Source organism: Phyllostomus hastatus, unplaced genomic scaffold (genome assembly GCF_019186645.2).
Source record: "Phyllostomus hastatus isolate PE091 unplaced genomic scaffold, TTU_PhHast_1.1 phas_contig_196, whole genome shotgun sequence".
Taxonomy (NCBI): Eukaryota; Metazoa; Chordata; class Mammalia; order Chiroptera; family Phyllostomidae; genus Phyllostomus; species Phyllostomus hastatus.
Genome location: NW_025333709.1, coordinates 14,563,383 through 14,586,133, shown reverse-complemented (window position 1 = coordinate 14,586,133; position 22,751 = coordinate 14,563,383). Strand labels below are relative to the sequence as shown.

At 51.3% G+C, this 22,751-nt stretch overlaps 1 protein-coding gene across 2 annotated transcripts; it reads right to left on the bottom strand.

Annotated features, from left to right (window-relative positions):
• Positions 1-253: 253 nt before the first annotated feature.
• Positions 254-22,232, bottom strand: SLC34A2 (solute carrier family 34 member 2). 2 transcript variants are annotated; one of them, XM_045834319.1, is made up of 13 exons: positions 22,206-22,232; positions 10,922-11,024; positions 10,676-10,822; positions 9,609-9,737; positions 8,399-8,542; positions 7,400-7,511; positions 6,028-6,223; positions 5,197-5,292; positions 4,665-4,785; positions 4,339-4,506; positions 3,879-3,995; positions 3,639-3,763; positions 254-2,505 (listed from the first exon to the last, which is right to left on the bottom strand). In XM_045834319.1, the coding sequence occupies exons 2-13, from the start codon at positions 11,019-11,021 to the stop codon at positions 1,882-1,884; spliced, it is 2,079 nt and encodes a 692-aa protein (XP_045690275.1). In that variant the 5' UTR covers positions 11,022-11,024; positions 22,206-22,232; the 3' UTR covers positions 254-1,881. The 2 variants fall into 2 exon arrangements, with proteins under 2 accessions (XP_045690275.1, XP_045690276.1); XM_045834320.1 differs by lacking the exon at positions 22,206-22,232 and adding an exon at positions 14,454-14,515.
• Between the last annotated feature and the right edge of the window lie 519 nt (positions 22,233-22,751).

Genomic DNA, 22,751 nt, shown 5'->3' with positions numbered 1-22,751 from the left:
ACTCAAAGAGACCAATCTGTAACTAGCAAATGTTTACAGAGACAAGTCAAAAGAGACCGGGGAAGGCAGGAAAGCTTTCTGTCTTTAATACCTGTAATCTCTTTCCTGCTTCCTGATGAAGGGGTCCAAAAAATTATGGCCCTGGCGGTCGGTAGTGACATTAAGTGAAAAAAAGGACCTCAAATTTTTCGGAAATAGATCAGGGGGCCCTTATTTCCCCGTAACTGAAAGCAAAACACTTCTTTTGGGTTTATCTTTTTATTTCTCCCTTCCCACAACCAGTTAAAAAAATACATCAATGCAGATACAAGGACCCAATTTTTAGAGTATAAAGGGTTTTGCTTACATATTTACAGAGTGAGGCGTGGGGCACAGCTAACAGAGGCATGGTGAAAAGCCAGTATTAAAAAAAAATACAAAGATGGTTTTTCCTTTACATTTCCAAATGAGAACCCAAAACATATCATGCATTCACTGTATAACTTACAAAAAGAAAAAGCAAAAGCAAGCACTGTACAGGCACACAATGATAAATATGGAGCATGAGCGGCCATGAGAGGATCTGTATCTACTCGGGCGAAGGTCAGGGGAGGGCTCGGTTTGGTATCCCAACCTATGATTGGGAGCGTGGTGGCCCCGCCCCCTGCCTCCCCCAGACTTGGTTAAAAGCTCACTCTCCAGGGAGCACGGGAGGAGCAGTGGGAAGTGGAGGAGGAAACACAACAGGGAATCTAGAAGGCACGGAAGGCTTCTGGGGCAAGAAGCACACCCCTTGGGCCAGCCCACACACGCGGCCCTACTGCCACTTGATGACCGGGGTTCTGCGGGAGTCCAGCCGGGCCCTCACTTCCACCCTCGGAGAAAAGCTACCTCCGCAGGCCTCAAGCGAGGGCAGGGAATCAAGTTCGTGAGTCTATGGGTATATGGGAGCGTGTTTGGAAAGCGTGGAGGGATGGAAGGGTGGAAGGAAGCTGACAGTCACCTTGCACACGGAGCAAGGAGACAGGTGTGCAGAACTGCCCCATGCTCAGGTGATTCCCGGGACTCGAGGCAGTGGCCGTGGCTGGGACTCAGAACCTGAATCCGGAAGACTCAACAGGGATGATTTTAATCTGACCAAGAGTGGCTCCAGGCTTGAGCTATAATGGTCAATTTGGCTTCCAAAATAGCCAAATTAAAAAGAGCCCTCGGCCCTTTTAGCAGATAATCCTCTCCCCGGCTCCCCCGCGCTCGCCACCGCTGAACGGCTTTGCTCTCACCCTCCATCTGCCCAGCTCAGGAACAGGACCACCCTCCTCTTAGGAGGCCGAAGCAACAGGTGAGCCAAAATGCATCCCAGATCTTTCCGCAGCTCCCATGCAGCTCCCATCCTGGAAACTTGAGGGCACAGCTGGTACAATGCTTGGGCTAGCCCCTACCTACCCAGGTGAGAAAACCTTGTCAGGGAACGTGGGGAGCCCTAGGAAGAGAAAAAGGCCCACACCTGTGTTCTCCAAGGTCTATTTCCTCTGACCTGGGCTGCTCTGGGGCAAGGATACCTGAGGGGCAGCTGCCTTTAGTTGAAGCCAGTCTTCGGTAAAAGGAGATTTGTATTATAAGAAGAGCATGTGTGTACGAATGCGTCTTTGAGAATCCCCCACAAATCCCTCCTTTAGGACTTCAGAAAAAGATGGTTTGAGTCTGGAAATAAGTTCTATTGGCCAACCCAGCTGCGTGCAGGGGTGGGTGGGTGTTGGGATCCTTTTTCTAGCCGCAGCAGTGCAAAGGGGAATGAGTCAGGGCTGATGTCGATGCCATTTCTCAGCGAGGTGGAGAGTGGCATGCAGAACCAGGAGGGAGCACGTGGGACTTGGGGCCCCTCCTCCTGCCTAGGGGCAGCTGCTAAAAGGCCGTGCTGCTGGAGATGGCGTTTGTGTCCAGGGCATTCGCTTGGGACTTAGGGACCCCATCCTGCCCCTCTCCCACCATGGCGGTGTTACTGAAGGCCTCGGGGGCCTTGATGTGGATGTCTGGCACCTCCTCCAGGTCCTGGCAGCACTTGCTGCAGCGGCAGCTCGTGGGGCAGCAGAGCAGACAGCAGGCGCGGCAGCAGACGCGGCAGCAGCAGCAGCATGGGTTCGTGCAGCAGAGGGTGACCAGAGAGACCAAACGGTCCCAGGGCTGCAGTGAGCGCATGCACAAGGGCAGGAAGTTCCAGGTCTGGAGCTTACTGGGCAGGACGCGTGGGCAGCGGGACTGCAGGAGCTTGAGCAACACCACCAGAAGGATCACGAGAATGACGGGCACCCCCACGCCCACCAGCACTGGCCACCCGGCCAGCGAGAGGCCGAACACTGTCATCGGGGTTAGGCAGAAGACGACGACCAGGTAGAAGATGGCAAACCAGCGGTACTTAGCTGAGATGTTACCCAGCCCCTTGGCCAGGCGGACGGGCAGGCGGGCAAACGGGATTGGGTACCACAGCAAGATGCCTGTGATGTTGAAGAAAAAGTGGCACAGGGCAATCTGAAACACAAGAGGTTAGACAGGTGAACTGTCTGTTGTGCAGTGGGGAGAAGGGGGTTGTCACCTAGCAAGCATCAGCAGCAGAGTCATGGGTCCTTTATCTCCAAAGCAGCAGGGGCGGGACCTGTATCGCAGGAGGGCCTGGGAAGCATCTGGGGTTGAGGGGAGGTGGGAGGGGAAGGGACCAGCTGAATTACAGCTCGGTTTTCAGAGCCCGAGGTCCTTCAGGCAAACTCTAACAATGAACTTCACGAATGTGCCCACTGCTAGCCTGTGTCTTGGCCCTGCTGTCCCCAGCCGAGTGGTTAGGAGCTGGAGGGGCAGAAGGAAAGGCTCACAGGGTAGTTGGCCTTCTTGGCTCAGTGTCCCATTCTCGGGAGCGGGGAGAGAAGGAAGGTGGCAGCAGCCTCAGCAGCTGACATGTATGTGCTTACCATGGGCGAGACAACGGTTCTAAGCCCTTTATGTGAAGCACTTAAATTCTAAAACAATATCCTGCGAAGCGGCTATCAATATTGTCCCCAATTGATATAAGAGGAAATGAGGCACCATGAGGTTAAGCTATCTTCCCAAAATCAAACAGATGGACATGGTAGAGGTGGGTTTCAAACCCAGGGAGCTGTAGCCTGGCTCCGAGGCCATGCACTGTCTCACGTCCTCCCACCTGGTACCAGGCATCGTGCCAGGGGCTTCGGACCAGCCCTAATACATTAGCCACGAGTCACGTGTGGCAACAGAGCACTTGAAATGTGGCTCCTTTCCCTTGAGACATGCTGTGAGTATAAAATACACCCCGGTGCCTAGCTGATGCAGCAAGGCAGGTCCCCCTGATTCTTCTTAATGCCAGACCCAGGCTGAGTCCCCAAGGGGAGTGGGGAGAGAAGTGGGGGTCTGTGCCTCCCGAAGACTCCTCCTATAGCTATCAGGTGGCCACCCCACCTTTGCTTAAACAGCTGCCAGTGCCGGGAGCCTCACTACCTCTCTGTCTCCCTGTTGCTTCTCCTCCACATCACAGTCTCAGGCCTGCCAGAGGAAAGCTAGGCTCCTGTTAGAGATCGTCCCCTTAAAAGACCATGGAAGGAGTTGCGTCCCGCCCACAGAGCCCCTGCCTGCCCCATGCAACACGGCCTGACCTGGAGCGAGCTCCTCAGTCTACTGCCTGGGCTGGCCAAGGCAGCCATAATGGTGGTGGTGGTGGTGCCGATGTTGGCGCCCAGTGTGAGGGGATACGCCCTCTCAATGGTGATCACGCCGATACCTTGGGGGGGGCGGGGGGGGGCGGGGTAAGAGAAACACAAAGCGTCCGCCGTCAGGCCCAGGGGATGACAGGAGAAGGTAAGGTGGCTAGGAGGAGAAGCCAGGGAGAAGCTCACCTATCAGCGGGGTTAAGGTAGACGTGAACACGGAGCTGCTCTGTACGAGGAAGGTCATGCCTGCCCCCACGAGCATAGCCAGGTAGCCAGTCAGCCAGGCAAAGGGAAAAGGTAAATCTGGAAGGTGGAAGGAAAAGAGATCTGTCACGATCCTTCGAGAAGGGTTGGGGGCCTGGGGGGTGGGGGGTGCACAAGCTAGGGTAGGAACACTGCCAGGAAGGAAGGCCTCTTTCTTGGGACCTTGAAAATGGGTGATGGGAGCTTCTTCCTGCTCGCCAGGTCCCACCCATGACACCCAGAAAGATCCCAAGGGCAAAATCTCCTGCAGCTTGTCAAATCCAAGAGATAAACTTCATGCGGAGAGGCCACTGCTAGAGAAGAAGCTGGCGGGGCTCCCCTGAGGTGGCAAATGGTGACGCCACCCCCCGAGTAAGCCCCGGACGGGGGGCAGGGCACCTACTGGTGTTGATGGTCTTCTTGATGACAACAGCTACTTGCCCCCCGAGCATAGAGCCCAGGAGCTTGACGATCACCATCAGACAGCCACAAAGCAGCAGCAGGGACACCGCCAGCAGAATGACGCCGACAATAGCATCCGCAAGGCCGGCGTTCACGAAGATGTGGTGGCCTGGAGAAACCATGGGAGGTCCTGAATCGAAGGGCACAGAGACCCCCAAGGCCAGACTGTTATTTATTCCTCTGTCTCCCAGTAACGGAACCTTGGTCTCCAGCCACCAGCACCCTGGACAGAACGTCCCAGGGACTGACGCTGAAAGCTGTACTCACACTTGGCAATGTTCTCCTGGTGGGTCACGTTCTCGATGGTCCAGGTGTGGAAACCATCTGTCCAGCAGAGGGAGGGGGAGGTGCAGTTCTCTTCGGAGGGGACGGTGACATTCATCTGAGTCTGGATGGCAAACATGAGAAATGGCATGGATCGTCCAGAACGCTCGTTTTTGGTGTGGTCGGGGGAGACCGTGTGCACCCGTGGGCGTGATGCATTGCCTCCGCGGGTTCCTCCACACACGGGGACAGAGGCAGCCAGGGATTAAACCAAGAGACACGAAAACAGTGCCAAGCGGGAATAATGTACGTGTGGTGGGATGGGGTAAAAAACAGTCTCTGATGTACTGCGTTCTCTCTGTCCATCAGCGTTCAAGGACTTGCTTCTTTACAGACTCTCCCTGGCCAGTTCTGATTTTTCAGAAATCCCCAGTTTCTTTTCCCTTACCTTTTACTTGCCCACTCTGAATGCAGGAATTTGCTTCAAGTACAGACGCAAGAGTTCACCCACCCAGCGGTATTCTTAGACACTTACCACGTTGGTGAAAGTCTTGCACCAAATCTTGATCAGACTCTTGTTTTGAGCTGCTTCATCGTTCATTGCAATTTGGCTGATGACTTTTTTATCCAGCTGAGGAAGGCAACGGACAGAAGAAAGTCAGCACATCCTCAGACCTGATGGGGGAGGGACGTGCGGGGGCTCCGAGGACGCGAACAGACTGAGGCCCTGCAGAGATGAGCTGGGATCCCCCTCCCTGCACTCGTGGGGGGACAGCCCAGCACCTGGACACCAGCAAGTGCCTGACAGGTAGATGAATGGCCGTGTGAACAGTGGGTGGGCTGCTCTCTAGAAAGCGTGGAGATGTTCTCTTCGTGACTGAAGGACATTGACAAGCAAGAGTGAAAGGACAAGGCCTACGCTGGCCCTTTCTCCCAAGGCGGCATACGCAAAGCCTTCTTTCATTTGAATAATGGGGACAGACCCTGGAGCCCAAGGCCGTGAGATGGAAGGGAAGGCCAGTAACCTTTCTTTTTGGTGAGACTTAGGATAGTACTTTAGCAGTGAGCCCACGGGTGCTGAGGTCAACATGGGAACAAAGAGGCCCCCAGTGTCCGCTGGGCAGTGCCTGAGTCTTGGGAAGCTCTCACCACCTCTTCCTCCCCACAACATGACATGCACATTGAAGTCGAAGAACCAAAGAAGGCCAATGAGTCTCTCTAGTGCCCCCCACCACCCACCCCACCCCGCTTCTCCTGGCCTTTTTCAGAGGCAGCCAAGTCGCGGTGTCCACAGAGCCCTGTGCGTCCCCGGCTGAGCAAGGGGGAAGGAGTTTGCACCTTTCCCTTTCAGAGGAAGCCAGGCTACCTGGATGATTAGCTTTGTAAGGGGATCTGTGATGACTTTCAGAAATGCCGGGGCATCTTCTCCGTTTTTCAGGCGGAAGGAATCCACGACCAGGTTGGTCAAAATCTCCAGGTAATGGGTGGTGGCCTCCACAGGCAGCAGCACCAGCACAGACAGCCAGTTGAAGAAGTCGTGGACGGTGGCCCCAGCGAAAGCCCTGCAGGGGAGAACCCCATCCTGAGCCGGCGGCCAGATTGGTCAATGACCAAGTGGGCACCAGTCTAGGAAGGTCAGTCTATTTAAACACTTGCCGAACAGGGGTGAGCAAGGTCAACGACACCCCTATGTGCAGGCACCTCCAGAGAGCGTATGTGCCTAGTTCATAGGTTATCCAGAAGCCAAAATTCATGGGACAGTGACTAGAAATCAAAATCTGGAATCAGAAAACCTAGATTCCCAGCCACGTGCCTCAGGGTGTGTCATTCTGTAATATAACAGTATCGCACTCAAGCATACCACAGAAGCCACTTTAACCTCTTTGCCTTTTTACATCCGCAAAATGGGCGTACAGAAAAGCCTACTTGGCCTCCTGAGAACAGCAGCTTTGCAAACCCTGGGGGTGATGTGCATCAGCATTTCATCAGAGACCAAAGGAGCGTGGGCGGGGGGGGGCGTCTGTGGCACCCCACCCAGCCTGTTGAAAGCCACGTGCATGACCCACACAGCAAAAGCGCGACGCAGACAAGCTGAAAACAGCTCCTCTGCCGTAATAAGTACAAGAGCTGAAAAAGCTGTCACCTGTTAGAAGAGAGGCCGGGAAATGCGCTTAATTTTCACATTAACCTTCCGGGAGGAAAGGGTTCTCTTTGCCTGGATCCAACCCGCTGCACGTTCATACCTCCCACAAGCACAAAAGCTACGTTCTGCCTTTCGGTGGCAGGCAGGCACACAAAGAACCAGGAAGAAGTGGCAGGGGTTGAGCTGGCCAAGAATGGAAGCTTCGGGTTACAATTATTTCTGACGAAGCAGGACAGGAAGTCCTAACCTGGCTGGCCTTGTCTGAACTACACCCTGCTGCAGGGGAGCTTCCGGCTAGGACTTGCATTTGGGGGGCCCTGACTCTGTGCCAGCCACCTTGCTAAGTATTTACCCGCACAGTCGTGTTTACTCCTCTAGACAACACAGTGGTGATGCCATTTTTATCACCGCTACGCAGATTAGGGGGTGCGGGCTAAGTATATGATCCCTACCCTCAGCTGCACTCACTGTGGCCAGTAATAAGTGACCCAGGAAGGACAAACATGTTCTCATTGGCTATTAAAAGGTAGTCCACGGCAACCTGGCCAGAGCCGACGGGCCTGATGGTGGCAAGGGCTGGTTCTGAGCCTCTTACCTTCTGAACACAGTCCGGTCTCCTGCCTGCATGAGCGCCACGAAGGTGTTGGTGATCGAGGTCCCGATGTTGGCTCCCATGATGATGGGGATGGCGGCCCGCACCGTCAGCACTGGGGTGCAGGGAACATGAGTCAGCAAGCTAGCGAGTGCGGGACGGCAGCCCGACCGGCTTCTCTGTGGTGGGACCCGAGTGGCCGAACGCATCAGGCTAGCACCTCCCTAGAGCAGCAGTTCTTAACCTCTTGGGGCTCTGCACCTTGCGGGCAGTCTGATGAAAGCCATGGCGTCCACCACAGAAACAGGCACGTGGACCCCCAAAAATTTTAGTGCATAATTTCAGGGAATCCACAGAGGCCGAGAAGTCCCTCTGTGGGCCCTGGCTCAAAAGCGCATTTCTGAATTCCTCAGAGGCAAGGCCACCGTAAAGGCCAGAAAACACTGTTGACAGACCTGTGTGTTCATTACAGCCAATTCCTGGCAATATAATTTCTTTTTCCTACAAAATTAGTTCATTGCCACAACGTTCTAGCATATACAGGGTCTGGCACAAATAACGCCCCTGTTTCATTATAAACTCTTTTATTACAAAATCATAAGCATGTGATTCTGTAACAATATCACACTCAAGCACACCATAGGACATTTTAGGTGAAATGTTCAAATTAAAACTATAAATTATTACACCCAGAGTATTACCCTACCCACCACACTCGAGTGTGTTATTTCTGCCAAACCCTGTATAAATATTTTAAAGAAGTAATACCTTTTTTTCTAATTTGGCCCATTAAGGGCTCTAGTTAATTTTGGCTGAAATGCTGGTTTGGGCTGAAAATCCATGTGTTCACACTCTCACCCTCAGCTACAGCAATGGACCCAGGAGGCCCGCCTGTGACCCCAAGTGGAAGACGTCACGGTTGGACGAGACGGGGGGTGATGGTGACACGCTGGGGCCCATTCTGAGCGCACCCCAGCTGCCAAGGGAAGCGCCCGCACTCACGCGAGGAGGCCACCATGCTGACGATGATGGACGTGGAGGTGCTGGAGCTCTGCACCATGGCGGTCACCAGCACCCCGATCCCCAGCCCCGCCATGGGGTTGGACAGGATAGAGTTGTTGTTGAAGAACTTCCCAGCCACCTTTCCTGGAAAACACAAAAACCCATGGCCACACGACAGGGCGTTAGGTGGGCACCGAGTGCTGGAGTCTCCACGCCTACAGCATCTTGCTTCCTTCTGCATTTCCCCCAGCCGCCCTGACACCAGGAGGCCTGCCCCACCCACCTTCGGCCCCGTTCCTTGTGTGGCTTCGTCCTGCACCCTTCCACCCTTCGACCTCTGTCTGCAAACCCCGCTCTAGCTTTCTCTGATCAGGAACCTGGCCTCAACTCTGCACCCCAACTGATGCCAGTGAACCTCCTGCCCCAAGTCCTGTCTCCGGGATGTATTCCAGTTCATAAGATTTTCTCTCCAGGAGTGGGTCCTCTCATCCATCCACCATTCCCCCAAACCCCCAGCCCTAGCCACAGCCTGTAGTTGAGTGCTGGGAGTGTCATTTCTGAGTGTGGCCATGAGATCCCCAAGCCATCCCCCAGTCCATTTTATGAAGGCTGAAACCCAGAGAGTGGAGGTGACTTGAAGACAGTGCCCCTGAAGACATCTGTACCCAGCAGGCACTCCAAGTGCTAGCTAGCTCATCAGTGTTATTACCCATTTTGGGTACAAAGGCCACCAAGTGCACGGTGATTGCACTCGGGCCCCCCTCACAATGCACAGCCACACTCAGGCCTGGAAGAAGAGTCCCCCAGGCTGGGGGCCCCTTGTCCTTCTCCAGCAAAGGTCCAGCTTGGATTTCCATACATGTTCTGGCCTACAAAGAATTTTATCCAATCCTCCCTTCAGTTAGCAGGGTGGGGGGGCAAAGAAAGATGGGATCCCTGAGATAGATCTTTACATCAAACAGCTTCCTGTCTGGGATTTGTGGACACACACAAAGGGGCTGAACACCTGGAAGGGGCTCAGGCCCTGGTGCCGGGCCTCAGCCCCCGCAGCCGGCCATAGACAGCTACAGGCCTCAGTTTTCTCCTTGGTGAGACAGGAGAGGATGTCAGGTGGCTCCCAAGCCTCGGAGGCAGCGGGACAGGGCTCGCTGAGTTGCAAGGGTCTGAACCAAAGGGGACCCCCCCCAAAGCTGGCCCCTTTCAGCCATACCTCCAAGCAGTTGGAAGGCACTGCTGAGCACGTCCAAGGAGCACACGAACAAGTAGAGGAATCCCAGAAGCAGGATGAGCTTCCCAATCCCTTGGAGGACACACAGAATCTTCTCTTTGGTGTCCCTCTCTGGGGGGAGCGGAAAAGGCACAAAGGCTTTTTAGTGTCTGAAACCCTGAAGAGTTGGGCAATGAGCTCAGAGCTCTCCCTGCCCCCCATCCCAGCCAGGGGCTGGGAGCTCTCAGGAGCGGCGAGGCCCAGAGGTGGCAGGTGGTGGGTGGCAAAGGGTCAGTTACAGGATTTACATCTGAGAGGAGGGGTTCAGGGTTGTCTGGGGACAAGCAAACCAGGCTCCATGCCCAACTGAACCAGTATCATGGGTGAGGCAGTGAAAGGCAATTATCACCTGCTAAGGGTGGGGCCAGAGATAATGGCTCTGCTAAGCACCTTCTCAACAGCACAGACTATTTTCTGTCATGTGGCTGAAAGGTAGCAATCACAGCCTCCATCGGGGGAGGGCTTGGGCCAGGCTGCATCCCTGATGGCTATTTACTCTCACAGTGGTTCTCACCTCCTCCCTCCCAGCCCCCTTCCCTTCGCAGCTGTGTGATCCACACAGACCCTACTCCCTGCATCAGGAAAAGCACAGCATTTGCCCGCCCAGCTATTCTGGCTGTGCAGTTTCTGTCTTCCGAAAGCCTCCTCTGATGCTCATATTTAGGTGAAGTGGGTGGGTTAGGGTTAGGGTTACTCCCCACCCAGGAGCTCTCAGAGCAGGGACCCTGACTGTTCACCCAGGACAGTACCCGGGACCTGCTCAGCATGCGATGGATTCTAAGGAGCAGCGCCGTGCCTGGTTACAACCCCAGCAACGGCACAATTGCTGAAGGAATGAAAAAAGAACAGACGATTCCCCAACCATCACACCACGCTCTGACTCCAAGCCTCCTGGACTGTCGGGGGGAAAACTCTTGCCAGGACCTCTGCTGAAAGGACAGCAGGATAATGGGAAGAGAGGTGATACTGTAAAGGTGGTGAACTCAATCCCCTGCCGGTCTCATTTTTACCTGACCACTTGATCCCCTGGGGCTTAAGCTCGGGCAGGTCCCAGGGGTCTCCCACATCTGTGGGCTCCTTTGTGGGCTCCTCGATCAGGGCCACAGAGGAGTGCGAGGGCAGAAGTTCGATCTTGGTCAGAATGATCCCGGTGTCATCTGCCCAAACAAACAAAGGCCAGGAGAAAGGAGGAGTCAGCCCCGAGTGTCCTGGGGTCGCACAGGAGGCTCGTCGGGGACTGGGTGAACGGCACTTACTTTTGTCCGTCGTCTCCTTGTCTTTCCCAGCCCTGCTGGTCCCTTCGATGTATTTACTGGGGTTGGGCTGGGCATTTTCCACCTCTGGCCAAGGAGCCATGGTCTGTGGACAAGAAAACAGGGCTTAAAGGAACAGCCACTGAAAGGAGGGGCACTTGGTCGTCATGACGGAGAGAGCCAGTAGTTGCAACATTTGGGGGAGTGGACGTGCTCACACTTCCTAAGTGTGGGCTCTTGGCACCGTTTTATACCCTCTGCAGGCCTCCTTCGACCACCCGCCCAGGGGGTCACCAAATCCACCCCTTCTTCCCGTGTTCTGCCATGCTTGCCTCCAATCTTTGATTTCCCTAAGTTCTGCCTCAGCCTCTGTCTTGACTATCCCTTTCCATCAGAGAGCAGGTGCAAACCCCTCCATCTTCACCAGCTCACGGTCTGCTAAGTCCTCACTGTCCTCTAAGGGGCCCCGGTGGACTTGATGTTTGCACTCCTACACATTCTACCTGCTCTACCAACAACCATTGGGTCTGCCGTGCAAGCATGCAGTGCTGGACTTGGTTCAAATCCCAGAGGTGCCCCTTATCCTTGGGTGTGTGTTGACTTAAATCACTTTATGCCTCTGAACGTGAAGTGTTGGTTTCCCCATGTATGTATACGAGGGGGATAATTCTTACTGTGCAGGGTCATGAGATTAACGGTGATTTGTAGGCAAGTGCCTGGCCTGGCTTCGAGCAGGCATCCGACAAATAGTAGCAATTATTACCATGCCGTGCTGCCTGGATTCATGGCCCTTTGTGGAAACCCTGTTCTTTCCAGCCTTCGGTGGACACCAGCAGGGGTCCTTGGAGCCTTTGGGCCCCCCAAGGCTCTCTCTTAACCCCACAACCCTGGTCCAGCTATTCCCTCTCCCCACCTCTGCAAGCCACGCCCCAGCGTATACTTGCTACCTGCAGAGGAGGGAGAGGAAAGGCATTTACTCCGACAGTTCATATTCAGAAAGGTGTTTTTAAGGCCCAGGCACATGATTGGGGTCATGCTCACATACCTGCTCCCTCGTTCCCCACCACCAGTCCCTATCATTGAGCTGGCTGTGTTGACCGCCCTTTGGCTCAACTTCCTGCATCCACCTGTGTGCCCAATGCCAAGAGGAACTCTTGCAGGCTAAGGAGAGGAACCTTGTCGGCTCTTCTTAGACCTGGGCCACAGGGAAAATGTAGGGCACCTGGCAGTCACCCAGCCCCTCCACTCGCATTGATTGGGCCTCTCCAACCCAGACCTGTCCTGGGGCCGCCTGAACACGTGGGGAGAGGAGGCACAAGGCAGCGTCCTGCAGATCACGACACCCACACATTCTCCCACCAGGTGGTGGCCTCCATGTGCAAGAGGGAGATGACCGCTGGAGCCCCAACATACAGGACACCACGTAGCCAGCCGTGTGTGTGTATTGTACCAGGCACTGCTGTAAGCCCTGTACACCCATGAAACCCCTGGATCTCACATGCACTTACAAAGTTGTATGAAACTCACTGTAAGTGTTTATACCTCGGTACCAGCGTCAGCAGGAGACCGGGACGCAGGACCTAACTACACGCCCCATCTGCAAGACCATTCGGACTTAGGTAGTCTGACTCCACTGCTCTCAGTATGCTCGAGGAATATTTTCTTATACTGTGCAAAAATGACCAAGATTTCGCAAATTCCCAAAAGGGTGATGGGTACTTTTCTTGAGCTTTAGCCATTGTGAGGCAAAATGATCCCCAAGGAAACAGTGGCGGGAGGGAGGTGTGTGGGACAGGAGACAGGGAAGCAACTGGCCTGGGTTTAGTTGCTGACAGGCTTTCGTTTAGACTCTTGATATGCACTAATGGGGTTTTAAAAAGACATCTACCCTCTCTTTGAACTAGGGCCCCCTGACCAAACCCCCCTCCCAGCGCACCTTTAATTTGTATTTATATTTTAAATAAATCCTGTCATTAACTTACAGCTACATTAATTATTTTGCATTGCACTGGGGAGTTGAAAGGGCTAATTTATGAAAATAAACATTTAAAACGCATTTCAATCTTTTTGCAGCCCTCCTTTTGCACTCCTTTGCATTTTTAAAATGCATTGGAATGAAATGACTCACTGGGATGCCCTGATTACTCCCTGCTGATCCCGTCCCGCTGTCCCCAGGGCGGAGGCAGGAGGAGGGGGTGAGGGAGGTGGGGTGGGAGGTGGCTGTTTTCTTCCTTAAGCTGAACTCGGGCTATTTTTGTCAACTTTGTGTCTAACAGCAATAATCCAGGCGTCCTCCCACCGCCGGGGACTTCTGTTCATGGGATGGTTGAGTGATTTGGGGAGGGTTTTGGAGGTGTGCCCTTCTTGCCACCGGTTTCCAAAGTTATAAAAATAGGAGATAGTTATCAGCTGGCTGGCTGGCACAGGGAGATTCAAAAGCTCTTAACGATCTGAAACAATGGTCTCCTAGGAGGCACAACTTTGCAGCAATATCCCAGAGGCAGCAAGTTAAGGAATTCCAACACCGGAGGGCTCACAAAGAAATCTCTCCCTGAGCCTAAACAAGTAGGGAGAGAGGATTACAAGTGATAAAATCCACAAGCTGCCTCCATGAAGTCCACCTGTTTGAGGAAGCTGCCTCCTTGCTGAGGAGGAGAGAGAGTCTAACTCGTGTCACCTCCTTGCCAGCTACCCAAGCCAGACATCTGCCCCAAGGGATCTAAAGGCTGAATGAACTCCTTTCCATGAGCCTCCCTCTTTCTGGTCTGGGGATTCTCATTCGCTCCAACAAAGCTGCACCTGTGCACGTCACCTGGCGAGCCATTTCCCAAGCCAGCTGGCCTGGTACCCTCAAACCACTGAAAAATCTGTGGGCTCTGTTCTCCCAAGGCAAGCTGAAGGACCAGCCAGCCCTTCGCTGATTCAGGCCGCCTGTCCTAATGGGCCCAGAATGTCAGGACCGTCTCTTGCAGTCATTTTGGATAAAGAACTTAGCACGTGGAAGTCATGCAAAGTGGGTGTGGGGGTATGCAGAGAACCACACAAATCTAGAACTTTCAGCTCAAACAAATCTCCAAGGTGATTTGGTTCTGGTAGTAAAAGGGGGAATCTGAGGCACGTGGGGCTCAGAGACATGCCTTGGGTCACACAGCAAATCAGTGACCAAAAAGGGCACCTAGCCTTCTTGATTCCTGCGTGGTCCCTCCATTCCCCACCCCACCCCATTTTTCCTGCCAAAACCACGGACCCTAAAGCATCTGTAATTTTAGAACCCCCAAAGATGGCTCGTTAATAACGCTGCCAGAAGCAATAATGTAGTCACAGGAGTGGCAGTAGCAGTAACATTAAGGGGGGAAGTATCTGAAAATTTGCAGGTTTATTATTTTTTTTCTCTTCCGCGGCCCAAAGTCAGCCAAGTTCCTCGAGGTCAGCATCGAGGGAATATCTAAAAGAATTAATTAAAAGTAAATTAAGGTTCTTTCAGGAGTGAGGTGGGAGCGGGAAGCGCCCTCGCCCCAGAGGCGGCGGTACTCACCAGCGCTCGGCGCGCAGGTAATGGACCGAAGGAGGCACCCAGGTGCAGCGCGGCGGCCCGGGTATTTGTAGCCTAGGTGTTGCGCAAAGAGGCCGGCGGCAGGGGCCATCACCACGCCCCTCGCACATTCCAGGCCCGCCTGCCGCCGGCGGGACACAGCCTACCTGCCCGCTTAACGAGCCCATCGCGACCTCGCCCGCAGCGACGAGGAAAGACAGGCGACGGGGAGAAATTGCGGCCTTTCCCCGGCGTCCCAGCGCAGCGAACGCGCCCGCGCCCCGTGCTCCCTGGGCCCCGGCTGGCGCGCGCTCTCTGCTCTGCCTGAGCGCCGCCGGCCGCGAAAGATCCCAGCACCGGGATGGCAGTGGGGCACCGGTTTTCCGCCGCTCCCCTCCCCGAGAACCTGCATCTTCCAGTTTAGCTGCTCTGGTGCGGAGCAAGTCAGACAAAAGCCAACTGGAAAACTCAGGGACAAAACCTTTGAAAACAAAGCCAGGATTGTTCCGCCTTAGTCTTGGGGATGCTTTCGGCTTTCTGGACTCAGCCGCAGACAGACACTCGGAGCCCCGGGTCTGCGATGGGACAGGGCTGGAGGGGCCGGGCTGGGAAAAGGGCTGGAGCTGCTCTCAGCGTGCGGGGCGCAGTAATGGCTAAAGGGGGACACATACAGGGTGACACATGATTTGCGTGGTGGGCACACAAATTATATGGCCCTACGCACTAATGTCACCCCAATAAATTTGATTTTTTTTAAAAAAGAAAACTGCTTCCCCAGAAGCTTGTTGGACTTTGGAGAACCATGGCCCCGTTTCACCCTCCGTCCGGTCCTCCTCGTGTCGCCACGCCTCTCTCTTCATCCGGACCCGGAGGACGCCTGCCCCAGGGAGAGCCCATCACCACGCTTTATCCTAGCAGCACCCCGGTTCTGGGCCAGGCAGACGGGTTCTCCAATGCCGACACAAACGCTTTCTTGGACTCAGAGTAGCCCCCGTTCTAGTTGAGAGCTTAGAGGGGGTACCGTGGGCGGGGGTGGGGGGTGGGGGAGGGGTGGGGCATGGGACTACTCCGGACTTGCTGAGCCAGGATCCTGTTCCAAAACCCGGGTCTTATTCCCTCTGCCGTAGGGTCCCGGTTTCACAGCTGAGGCAAGTGAGGCTTAGCCGCTTACTAGCTGGCCAGCTGCCCACAACTAATATGTAGTGGACTGCCCCATTGCAAGTAGGCTGGTCTCACTCCAAAGCCAAGAGCTCTCTCCACCATTCCGGGAAGAAGTCAGGAGTGCTGGCTTCCAGGAGCCTGTAGAGCCAGAGCCAGGATCTCCCTGGAGCTGAGCGGCCAGTGGCTACGCATCTGAAATCAGTCCCCCACTCTGCCCCCTGCTTCCCCTGTCGTTACTTGCTCTGTATAAAGTGAGAATAAGGGTCCTCATCAGAGTAAAATGATTTACAATATTTATAGCACATATAGAACGGTACCTGGCATATGATACGGACTCAGTGTTAACCATTACAGTTTTCACCGGGAACCTCTGATGTTTGGAGGTGAAAAGCTTTGATTAGACTCACCTAGAACCTTGAGGTCATTACTCCGCAGCCTCGGGTGCTAGTCACATTGGCCCAAAGGCCAGGACATACTGCTTAAAGAGCAAGCATTAGAAATCAAGTCATTTTTAAAGGGATAATGGTTTTGCTAGTGGGTGCTTGACTTAAAAGTCGGCTCTGGGAGACAGTGCTAAACCACTGGCATTCATGGAGCTCAGCTCTGCCTCCAGCCCTGGGCATGGGGGCTGCAGACACACCAGGGGCTCCCAGCAGCTGGCCTTCATTGGACATTCATTCAGACAAGCCTCCTGCAGTGACTGTGGGCTCTGCTGCAGGGCACGGACCTAACTGCCTTCACATCTCTTTATCACTCCCCACTAGGAGCTAATAGACAGACAGAAACTTCAAAAAACTTGGGAAAAAGAAAGGTTTCCCTTTTATGTTCCCATTGAAAAGGCAAAATGCTGGTTCAATCAGGAGACCTTTTTAAAATGTGCATGGATCTCGGTAATAGATCAGGACGGATGTCTGTTTGATTTTTGTTTTGGACTTTAGTTTTTGTATTACCTTTTGCACAAAGTGTGGAGGAAAGGTAGACAGCGTGCGTATGTCTAGACCCTCCCCTGGAGGGGCACACAGTTTGCTGCTGAATGCAGAGTGTCTGCCTGCCTTTGTTCCGTCTCAGACACAGAACCCGTCACCACTCAGTACTGTAAACACAGAGCCTGCTCTCACACCACTCACTGCCAAAGCACCTTCCTTTAGCACACTTTCTGTGTCTACTGTTGTCCTACAGGGTAGAATTGATTGAATTAAATGGTGTTCTGAATTTGAACTTGAGGCCTACCCAGAGGTCACCCAGTGTCTTGCCCCTAGGCTGCAAGACAATGAGCTAATTAACATAGGCCCACATCCCTTACTGAGCCCCTGGGGCCAGGTGTCCTTCCTGATTGAGAACTTTCCATTTCTAGCAAGTGAGATGCCAACATCGCAAGTGGGACCTGGGCAGCGCCTTGCAACCAAATCCACTGACATTTTTGCTGTAAAAACATATAAATATTGATATGAAGGAGAATACACTTGGTTTCAGCTTAGGGTTTGGCACTACCTGAGTATTTAAATTGCAGATTAGAGATCATGACTGATATTTACTAAGTATTTACTGAGTGCCAGTACCGTTCTAAACCCTTTACACATATTAAGTCAGTAATCCTTATAACACCATGAGCTAGATGGAAAGGCAGGAAACAGGGCCTCAGAGAAATTCCAACTTACGCCAAAGTTACAGAAGTAGTAGGTGGCAAAGTTAAGATCTTAACCCAGTTATCAATTTCAGCCACATAATCAGTAAAGTTTTCACTATTTTCCTACCTCCTTTTTCTTATAAGGGTATTTGGTTGCCCAAAGGACTTACATGAATGGAATGAAGTAGTGAACCCAGAGACATACGGACATTTGATTTAACAATATCACTGCAGAGCACTAAGGTAAAGATCATCTTCACTGAATGGCTATCCAAATGCAAACAAATGAGACGACCCTCTGCCCCATACCGCACACACAGACACACACACCTAAATGTAAAAGACAAAGAAGACTTCTAGAAGACAATACAGATAAATCTTCACAAACTCATGGTGGAGAAAGATTTAAACAAGATACAAAGATGGACTGACCATAAAGAAAAGACATTTTAAGAGAGTTAAAAGGTGAGCCAGAATGGAAGAAGTATCCAGAACACAAGACAAATGAAGACCGGACGGCTACATATTAATAAGAGGAGAAAAATCCAGTTGAAAAATGGCCAAGACTTCTGGTCAAGATGGCGGTGTTGGTAGACATGGCTCTCCTCTTTACACAACCACATCAAAATTACAACTAAAATATAGAACAACTATCCTTCAGAACAGTCAGAAATCAAGTTGAATGGAAGTCTGACAACTACGGAATTAGAGACCACACTTATCCAGACTGGTAGGAGGGGCACAGGTGTGGATTGGGGTGGTCCCTCACACATGTGTGGAAGGGTAAAAATTCAGGAAGGATATCTCAGGAGTGAGGAGTCCCAGCCCCACACCAGGCCCCTCAGCCCAGGGTTCCAGTGCCAGGAAGTTAAGTCCCTAGAACTTCTGGCTGCAAGAACCAATGGAGATTAAGTCAGTGGAAGAAACTTCCGGAGCCCCAAGCAGTTCCTCTTAAAGAACCCACACACAGACTCACCTACTCAGACTAAATTCCTTGAGCTCCAGGGTCGGAGTGTCAGCTTGAAGGGCACCAGTGGCATACTGGGAGAGGCTGATGTGTCTGGCATCAGGGTGAGCAAAGACCGTTGTCCCTTTTCTGAGCCCTCCCCCCCCATGCAGTCATGGAGCCAGCAGGCTGGTACCATATTTGAGATTCTGTCAACCTGGCTAACACTGTTTGATCAACCTTGGAGATCCCCAGAGACACCACCCCACATGAGCCTACACAAGCTGCTTTTCCATATGAATAACTGGTCTTGGCCGATGCTCCACAACTTCCTAAATCCTCTCAAACAAGCAAGAGCCAGCCTCAGTGAACCCCAGGTCTGGCACTAGAAGCAACCAGCCTAAATTCACAGCTTGACTTCAACTGTGAATCTCCAAGCCCAGCACAAGTAGCAGCCATTTCAGATTGCTTTATAGCTCAGGCCCCCAGCAAAACCTAAGTGGGGGCTGATCTTGGCCTACACCACCTGGGAAACCCCAGGGCCAGAGCAACTAGTGGACAACTACAGACCATGGAGGAGCAACACCATCCTGCCCCTGCACACCTGATCCTCCACACAAGGAAGAGGTTGGTGATAAGTGGTCACAGCCAATCCTTGCAGCTGACTGGACTGGGTAAATCCCTTCCATTGATTTGCCAACAGCAACCAAGGCTCAAATACAAGAGGAGGGTGTACTTGGCTCATATGAAGAGCTTATCTCGAGTACCCAGCTTGGGAGATAGGGAGGCTGTGCCATTGGACCGACCCTACAGGGCACCTACTACATTAGGTCACCCTAGCAAGGCACAGAGTCAAAGCAGCTCCACCTATAACATAGAAACAAACACAGGGAGGCTGCCAAAATGGGAGACAAAGAAACATGGCCCAAATGTAAGAACAGATCAAAACTCCAGAAAAAGAGCTAAACGAAATAGAGTGAGCAATCTATCAGATGCAGAGTTCAAAACACTGGTTATAAGGATGTTCAAGGAACTTAGTGAGAACCTCAACAGCATAAAAAAGATCCAGTCAGAAATGAAGGATACACTAATTGAATAAAGAATAATTTACAGGGAAACAGTAGAGTGGATAAAGCTGAGAATCAAATCAATCATTTGGAACATAAGGAAGTGAAAAACAACCAATCAAAACAAGAAAAAAAAAAGAATCCAAAAAAAATAAATAAATAAATAAATAAGGATAGTATAAGCCTCTGGGACAACTTCAAGAGGTCCAACATTTGCATCATAGGGGTTCCAGAAGGAGAAGAGCAAGATCAAGAAATTGGAAATCTATCTGAAAAAAGTAGTAAAAGAAAACTTCCCTAATTAGGTGAAGGAAATAGACATGCAAGTCCAGGAAGCATAGAGAGTCCCAATTATGATGGATACAAAGAGGCCCACTCCAAGACACATCATAATTTAAATGCCAATGGTTAAAGATAAAGAAAGAATCTTAAAAGCAGCAAGAAAAAAGAAGTTAGTTGCTTACAGGGGAGTTCCCATAAAACTGTCAGCTGATTTCTCAAAAGAAACTTTGCAGGCAAGAAGGAATTGGCAAGAAATATTCTAAGTCATGAAAAGCAGGGGCCTACAGCCAAGATTGCTCTACCCAGCAAAGCTATCATTTAGAATTAAAGGGCAGATAAAGAGCTTCCCAGACAAGAAAAAAACTAACAGAGTTCATCATCATCAAACCATTATTATATGAAATGTTAAGGGGACTTATTTAAGAAAAAGAAGATCAAAACTATGAACAATAAAATGGCAAAAAATACAAATCAATCAACAACTGAATCTAAAAAAACAAGCAAACAAGAACAGAGACAGAATCATGGATACAGAGGGTTTCAATGGTTGCCTATTGGGAGTGGGTGTGGGGCAATGGGTGAAGAAGTGAGGGGGTTAAGAAATACAAATTGGCAGTTACAGAATAGTGGTGGGAATGTAAAATACAGTACAGGAAATGGAGTAGCCAAAGAACTCCTATGCATGGCCCATGGACATGAACAGTGGTGGGGGGATTTGCCTGAGGGAGTGGGGTTGTTGGATGGAGGGGGGCAAAGGGGGAAAATCAGGGCAACTGTAATAGCATAATCAATAAAATACAATCTAAAAAATGAAAAATAGTCAAGAGACCAGAATAGTCACTTCAAAAATGAAAGTAATAAACACATTAATAGGTGCTCAATATCACTATTGAGAGAAATGCAAACTAAACCACAGTGAGAGTTAAACCCAGTGTATGTTCTTTCCTTTCCATGCATATGCCTAAGAGAAATGTGCACCCATGTTCACCAAAGCACACAGAAACACTGTAGCAGCACAGCCCGCAGAACAGCTCAGAGGTCCATCCCTGAGTTAGCTCCATAGTCAGTATAGAATATTACTGTATTACTATTCCACAGTTAGTATAGAACATTAACTATGAAACACTCATACAGTAAGCTACTATCATAAAATTGCCATTTTTGTAATTAAAAATGGTCACCTAATATGCATCAATGAAAATAAACAACTTATTGTCACATTGAATGAAATGGGTAAGTCTCATTTCACAAACACAATGTTAAGTTAAAGAAACCAGAAAAGCAAAGAGAGAGGAAAAAAAAAAGCCAGGTTTGTTTAGTGTCGATGGTATGAAATTCAAGACCAGCCAAAACTAAACCTTAGAGCTCAGAAATGCATGCTGAAGTGGTAAAACTCTGAAGAAAAGAAGCAAGGACTAGACACAGAGGCCTGGTAGGGGGTCACACTGTTGGGAAGGAGGGAGTAAGGTTTGAGGGAACAAGAGGGGATCTCTGTGGTGCTGACTATGTTCTTGGTTGTGGTCGTTGCTTGGTGATGAATCCATGAGTGGTACAGTACGCATCCTATGTATTTTTCTATGATGACCTCGCCACTAAAAAGTTAAACAATGAATGGTATTGGGAGCGGTGTAAGGGAAGCAGCTAGGTGCTGGGTTATACCACTAGGTTTGAATTCTTCTGAAACCAGTAGGTTTGAACCACTTGCTGGCTGTCACGTCCATGGTTACCACGATTGTCAGCACAGCCAGCACGTGCATACTGCTGGCTCTGCCCCAGAAGTTACTACTCACACGCAAGCTTCTTCCTTTGCTGCGGAAGTGTCAGCAGTTAGGCCATGCATGGGCACTTTCTGACTTGTCACTATACATGGAGCCGTGACCTCCCCGCTTTATCACCCACCATGATCATATTGCTATTTCTAACCTGTTGTGGATTCAGAAAATAGCTCACCTCATTCATGCATCCATTCAACTAGCCATCATTAAAACTGGATAGAGGAAGAGTAAGGAGACCTGAAAGCTCTGATGGGTCTATTTCCATGCATCTTTGACCACCTAGACTTAATGTTACTACTAAGTCACAGTTCACTGTTACAGGCAGGGAGGTTTCCTACCACACGGTACTGGGCTAGGTTCTGAAGAGTTGAGGCCGTGGCACTGGGCTCCCACTTCACAAGGTCACGGCATGCCAGGATAAGACTAGGGCCATGCAGCGGGCCTGGGGAAACCAGGACGCACCAGGAGTCCCGGAGAAAGGAGGCTTCCCTGCCCTTTGGACCTTCTGCTTCCCCCACTCGCCCCACCTCTGCCCTTGCCGTCCCCTCTGCCTGGAACGTTCTCCCTGGTTTGCACACGGACACTCCTCCTTGTCACTCAGGTCTCAGAGCACGGCCCTTGCCCACAGCCATTGTCACCGTATTCTTAGCTCCTTCATAGATTATTGTATGACTTTTTCAACCATAGACTTCCAAATAAATTGTTTCTTCCTGGGTTGAGGGACCGGAATTTGGGGTCCAAATTGTTTCCTCAATATTTCACTTTCGACTTAAATATTTTTAACCAAGGGAATTAAAAGTTCTGAGAATATATAACTTTCCATCACATTATGTAACACTCCTAATCACATAATTAAAATCAAACGATAAGATAATTTAAAATTAAGCAGGGACTCACAGCTCGGAACACCGTCCCGGAGGCTGGGCTCTCCCTTCTGTCATCCGCAGAGTCCGGGTCCCACAGACCTGCTGGAGGTGTCAAAGGAAGACGGGTGCGTGATTCCCAAGCACCTGCCTACCACCCTTCAGGGCATCTCACGTTCCCTTTATGCCCAAAGACCAAAAAAAACAAAAGGAGAAAGTCATAGAACCCGCCCTGCATGGAACTATGGGAAAAGCAGGAGGTGTGCGCATCACGTCGGGGCATAATGTTGGCAGTGGGGCGGCAGCATGTAATAGTCTGCCGCTCTGCTTTAGCTCCCAGCTGTCTGCCCCCCCCCCCCCCGAAAAGTGTTTAGTGTGTGGAGGTAGGCTGATGTTTATGGTGGCAAACCAAGGGAAACCATTTAAATGAACGTATATCATCTTCAAGTTTCACTACCTTTCCCACATGGACATACATTATAATGTAGGCTAAACAATACGTTTACTGTTTTGTATACACCCTAACAAAATCCTTATAACAAGCTACCCATGAGCCAATGGGCTACCACTTAAATAGCAG